At 41.7% G+C, this 6,011-nt stretch overlaps 1 protein-coding gene across 1 annotated transcript in view; it reads right to left on the bottom strand. All coding sequences in view use genetic code 11, as the record gives it.

Moving 5' to 3' along the window:
- Window positions 1–6,011, bottom strand: part of EGR_06126 (hypothetical protein) — a gene marked incomplete at both ends in the record, with an annotated part of 12,274 nt that overhangs the window by 4,759 nt on the left and 1,504 nt on the right. Inside the window, 3 exons of the mRNA XM_024495375.1 lie at window positions 38–90; window positions 1,814–1,935; window positions 5,566–5,692. Of these exons, the coding sequence (XP_024350206.1) occupies window positions 38–90; window positions 1,814–1,935; window positions 5,566–5,692 (302 nt within the window). The remainder of the gene's footprint in view (window positions 1–37; window positions 91–1,813; window positions 1,936–5,565; window positions 5,693–6,011) is intronic.

Here is a 6,011-nt window from a genome sequence, read left to right on the forward strand (position 1 = left end):
GAGGGCACTAGAAAGGATGCCGTGTAGACTAAAGTACAACAATGCTTTATAATCCCTTCACACAGACCATCGCTAGTACTTTGCCAGTGCCTATGATTATGAAGAAGTGATGGTATTCGATAATGTGATGAGGCAAACCTCCGGACTAACCGAATATTAGGTGACTAAAATGGCTTCTATGAAAGCATCATTTCTGAGGGTTTTACTGTCAGTACGACATCCACGCATTGCGTAGTTGATAGTTAAGGCATGAACTGCCTTGAGCAATTAGTTGATATGCAATATTCACTTTAAAAATGTACGGGCATCTCATTAATTTTACACCTCGACCTCGATTTTGTAGCTAAAATTGGATTTGTTAGGTCCAACGGTACACATCAGAGTGATGCAACACAAATAAAGTATGAAGATTATGCCTCTGGAAAGTGAGCCCTGAGGAAATTTTCCTAGCAATCCACTTCTTCTGTCTTGAGTGGCATAAAAATATGACGCTACTAACCCTAAAACTCAGTACAAATCATGTACGAGGGTAAGTTACAAATCTTTTTTTTGACATTTGGCAGTTGCTGTTCTACAACTTTTGTGAAAGTCTTCCCAAGGTACCTGGATCCCAGTTGGCATTCGTGCTCTGTGCCCCCGATGGTGTAGTAACTTAAATGACCCATTTGTGATTGTGCTTTATAGTTAGGTCTTCAATGGGGAGGAGAAGAGAAGACGGCCGCTTCTGGTGCATGATGCAAGGCGTTGCCTCCTGTGTAGTAAATCCAAAAGCCGAAACACATACACACACTCATGCAGTTGGCAGGATTTCGGGTTTGGTTTAATTGAATCAACCGCCTGGTGACTGAGTAGCCACCTCCCAAATCGACCTATGCAAATGAACCGAGTTTGCTGGACAATAATTATGTATATTGCCAAATTGCGCAATTTTGACTGCAAATGGCAGTGGTTAAGGATGATAGCTGACTTGTAGAGTTTGGATTTCGTGCAGGTGTGGTTTGATAGGATTTTCCATGAAAAGTTGCTTTTGATTACTGGTGGAAAGATAGAGGTGGTGGCAGTAGTGGTGACTATCAGCTTAGTTACCATTTCGTGCATGACCATGCAGTTGTCTAATGAGGGAAGGCAGCATCAACCTATCCATCCTGTATGTATCCCCTACCCATCCCTTATCCATCCATCTATCCGTCCATCCACATATCCATCCATTCTATATCCATTCAATCATCCACCTTGGATCTATCCGTCCTGTAGCCATCGATTCATTCATCCACATTCCTATACATCCATCCATACACCCACCCGTCCAACCATTCATTCATTCATCCATTCATCCACCCACCTACCCATTAGTCCCGTATCCACCCACGCACTTGTCCATTCATCCCTCCATCCATCTATCCATCGATTCCATAGCCGAACATCCCGTATCCATCCATCCATTCTGCACCCATTCGTTCATTCATCGCGTAGCAATCCATTCCCTATCCACCCATCCATCCCTCGATAAAGTTTATTTAGCCCCAAATTTCTGTATTCATGAAGCTGTTGAAATTAAAAGTGCTTGTCAAGTTCACATTGGTTTACCTCGTAATGATTAAACAAGCAAATCTACCTTGTCTACTTGAGAAATCTCTAATTGGAAGCTGATTAGCTCATTTTTGAACCATCAAAGCTCAAATTCCTAATCGTTGTACTTTATTTACCAAGTTAATAAAAACCGCCTCCGGACTGAACAATAGCCGACTCATTTATTTACTTACCTACACAGTTTGGATACAGATGCATGCCTGATCATTTTCCAATTGCATACCATAAATAAAAACCGACTCCTACAGAAAAAAAGGCACAAAGAAACGAGGATTTTTTATTATAATGAGATAGAGTTGAAAAAATGACATTGCTTGACAAGATAAGGTGTGATGACTGGTAAGCCTTAATGATGACAAGGACTGACAGCCGCAGTGATTCATCAAGATCTACAGATTTTAGTGTGACATTCCCCCCCCCCCCCAACATTCCGGTCGGGAGAGAAGGTACTACCTTGCAAGTTATCGAATCAAATTCTTTTGTTTGTTCTTGTGAGATTTATGTAAATGATCTTTGTAGCTGTGTAAGTGAGATGTTTCACAAAGGCTTCATTGACAACCTTATGGATAGTTTACAAAACATTGAGAGAACCCATGAGACCTTTAGCAAATAAACCGAGGTCTTAAAATTTACCCATCATTTGACAGAACCCAAATTACCTCATAAATTGATGCTGGTTAGGGTTTAATTCCACCAGATGGGGCTGCAAAAGACTTTTCCTGGTGTCTGCCAAGTTTTATGGCAGTACAGATGATCCGTCCCAGAATACATGTGTCTTGACCACGCATTTCACCTCTTAAATGTTCATAAGAATGATTGCCTAGACTGGGGTCTGAGAAGCGCCTCCGTCAAGACCTGGATTGTTAGTGATGGACAGACGTCTCTGAGGTATGTGCATTTAAGCTATGGCGGCTGAGCGCCCCATCGTCGTATTGCATCCGCCTTGAAGCCTTCTTTAAATACAAATAGGTTTACCGGCGACGGGGCATTACTTTTCACTTGTTGAGATACTTTGTCTTTCGCTGCAGACACGCTGTTGAAACCGCGCATACTCACGCACTACAACTACTGCTTGATACTTGGACAAGAAATGTCTGGACTGGCTCAAACCAATCAAATCAAATCAAATCAAAAAAATAGGCGGAAAAGGGGGATCATAGGGTTTTATTAAATGCCAATCAAAGTCCAGTGGCCCTTGTGACTGACGTTTTTTAAGATAATAACCTTAAAGACAGATTAAATCATGAAATGATGGTCGACTCTACATTTTCGCGTTAGAATGGAAAAATCAACTGCAAAGATTAATTCCGCTTTCAGTTAGTCCAGTTTTGAAACATGCTTTAAATTATTTTCACAATGAATGAACAGGTTGAAGGCGAAACAATTATTAGAATCGTTACAGTTATTTGGTGAAAAAGTTTCCTGCCACTGCCAACTGGGGCGTGTTCTAAAATGCCCCTGTTAAGAGGTAGTTAAACTTTTATCTACTTACTAAAAAAGAAGGCAAAAAACCGCGCTGCTCTGCATCATGAAATAATCACTTCTATCAATTTTTATCGCAGCAAAAAAGTCAAATTTCGCTTCACAGCCGAAAGGGCTTTCAGTGGATGGGTGTTGCGAGTACGTAAAATAAGTTCGCAATTTAAGTGAGTTGCGGAAAACATAGGACGAATGAACAAATTTTGAGGTGAAAAATCAAAATGCTATCGTTGTTTAGCTCCCTCGGGCAATTCTGAGGACAAAAGAAGACGTATAACGCATTGTTAACATGTGGTAGGACTTGGGCCTTCCGGCGGGGCCCGAAAGTCAGGCCACCCGACGGAGGTCCAATGGCGGAGGGATGAGGAGTTTGTGGGGCTCCCTTCGGTGCTCCTCTTGAGCACTCCCTTGTCTCGACTATAAAAACGGATTCTTCGCACATTCGTAATAATAATCGTTTGGTTTTTGTGGCGCCACAAAGGCATCCGATTCCAACGTCAGCGAAGCGGTAGCATTTACTGACTTTCAGTCGCTTAGGGACTAGATGGCGCTTCATAGCGAACGTATTACATATCCTACTCCCTATTTTAGCGAACATTTGCCTAAAAGTCCAACCATTTACTATGCGGCATAACCTAAAGTAACTTCCTACAGCTAATATTCTACATCTTTAGCTCATTGCCGCCTCCTTCTCTTTTCGGTGGTATCCAGGAGTAAAGGAGGAACTGCTGTTAATTGCCTTCTTGCCGAACGAGAGATCGTGGTGACCATCAAAGGTGGAAGGGGTATCGATAAGCCTTCTGTGGTGGGTCTCTAAGGTCCCAATCATTGAATGTAGATGCCCTTGATGTTTAATGATTAAACAAAGAGATCAGAGTGCTTACCCTTTTGGATCGCGTTTGGTTGATGGTACCGCTAATGGAATGCACCGAATCTTCCCCAAATTCCTGATAAGTCATTACCACCAAGAAGAGGCGATTTATTATTAACGGAAGTATTGGCCGTATAGAGTAAAAAGCCTGCGTATGCAAATCCACAATTAAACAATCATCAAATTCTCTTCAAACTAAAGGCACTTTCCGATTGGCGGATTGTGAAATGGGATGGAGGTTACCATCTCCCTCAATCACTTTGAATTCACTCAGCAGTCAGCCGGTTTATTCTTGTCATTTTCACTTTATTTTCCCATATTTCAAGCATAATGTCGTGAGGTAATTTTTCGAACTCGTCCTGCCAGTACTGACAAGTACATTTCCACCATCGTGAAAGTAAGCTGTCGAAATTGACCACCATCAAGTTGGAGTGTTAAACGAAAGTGAAATAGAGGTATTGCGGGATTGTAAAAAAGAAATGATTTGTTTTAAATTTTAAAATCCATTAGTCGGTTACACTGCATCACTTTTCGAACTGGAATTTCCCAAATCCAGCTTTCACCGACAGGATTAGTGACAGGGGGAGAGAGGAGGGGAGCAGGGGGGGACTGGGGATGGTCTTACGTGCGGTACTTTCATATGGGATGAAATTTTACACCTGAACCACTAAATTTTCGTTGATGTATGATCAATGATGTGTTTTAATTACCTAACAAAGGTACCCTCAGGGTGATCGAGTGGCAAGTTGACAAGGGTACGCTGGCGACCGACACAGAGGCGTAAATTGCAGTCATGAAAGCGGTCCTCTGCGTATCCGTGCCAGTTTCGTCCATCGCCCTACCGATTCGTAGCTAGGTAAGTTGTGCATATAATCCCAATCCAAATGACTCATTCTTTGGGATTTTATTTCCCACATATTAAAGAAATATTATCATAATTTGCCTTTATTTTTACCAGCACTTCAAGGCGGGAAGTAGGCATCTAAGACCACGAGGGCTTTATCAATTCGCCTAAATCGCAGTTGCATCAGTACTGTAGGCCAAAATTCGGCGTCTGTACATTTGTTTGTTTTTGTAGGCTACCCTACCCTCCTTGCCCTAGCAACGAGCATTAAACCTGGTAACAAAATTAAACCCAGTCCCCCTTTAACCCAACCTAAAAGAAGTTCAGTGAACTAAAAGTAATGTAAACCAAAGTAATGTCCCGACCAGGTCATTTACTTTTATAGAGAGGAAGATATGAATAAAATTATGGCATACTCCAATAAATATCTGTAGCTAGGAGTAATAACAACATTATTAGCCCAATTTATCACAGAAAAAAGCATGATATGAAATGGGGACAAAATTTACAAACCTCTTCTGTCAGTCTTGTCGGATTTGAGGAGTAGGAAAACGGAAAGGGAGGAATTTGTGTGATTGCATTCGCCTCTTTCTGGTGAGTCATAACAACTCACAATGGTTGAAAAAGGGGAAAAAAGGAGGAAGTGTTTGCCAACCCCCTACCCTCCTTGGTGCAATGCCCAGCTACTGAAATGATGAGCCAATGAAGTGAGAGAGGAGAGGCATCCATCGGTTGCTGAGTTTCACAAGTGAAGAAGCAGTGCAGATGTGTCGCTGTTTACAGGGTGGAATGACAATTCGTGTGTCAACATACAAAATGATGTAATTTTATGGAGGAAAAATGTATTCAACTTACTGATTCTGCTTGAGCTGGAACTCAAAATTTGGCTTTGGATATATTTACTAGACCTTCAGAAAGGAATAATTAAAAACGTTTGTTTTTACCCTCCCCCCTTCTCCACCCCAGTACACTGATAAAACGGAGGAAATCTGACACAAAACGCTTCCAGTGAAACAGGAGTTTGTAAATTCCACTTTTTTTCTGGAATACATTTTTACTTCTAGAAGCGAAAGGTCTACTTCTACCTTCGTTTCTATCTCACACTTTATTTCATATTTGTCTGTTCTTCTTCGCACGGGAACATGTGGCCGACCAATTCCATGCAAGCTAATTGACGCAACTTTATGGAATACGACTGGAACACGGAGGAGGAGGAGGAGGAGGAGG

This window comes from Echinococcus granulosus (assembly GCF_000524195.1).
Source record: "Echinococcus granulosus chromosome Unknown EG_S00051, whole genome shotgun sequence".
Classification (NCBI taxonomy): Eukaryota; Metazoa; Platyhelminthes; class Cestoda; order Cyclophyllidea; family Taeniidae; genus Echinococcus; species Echinococcus granulosus.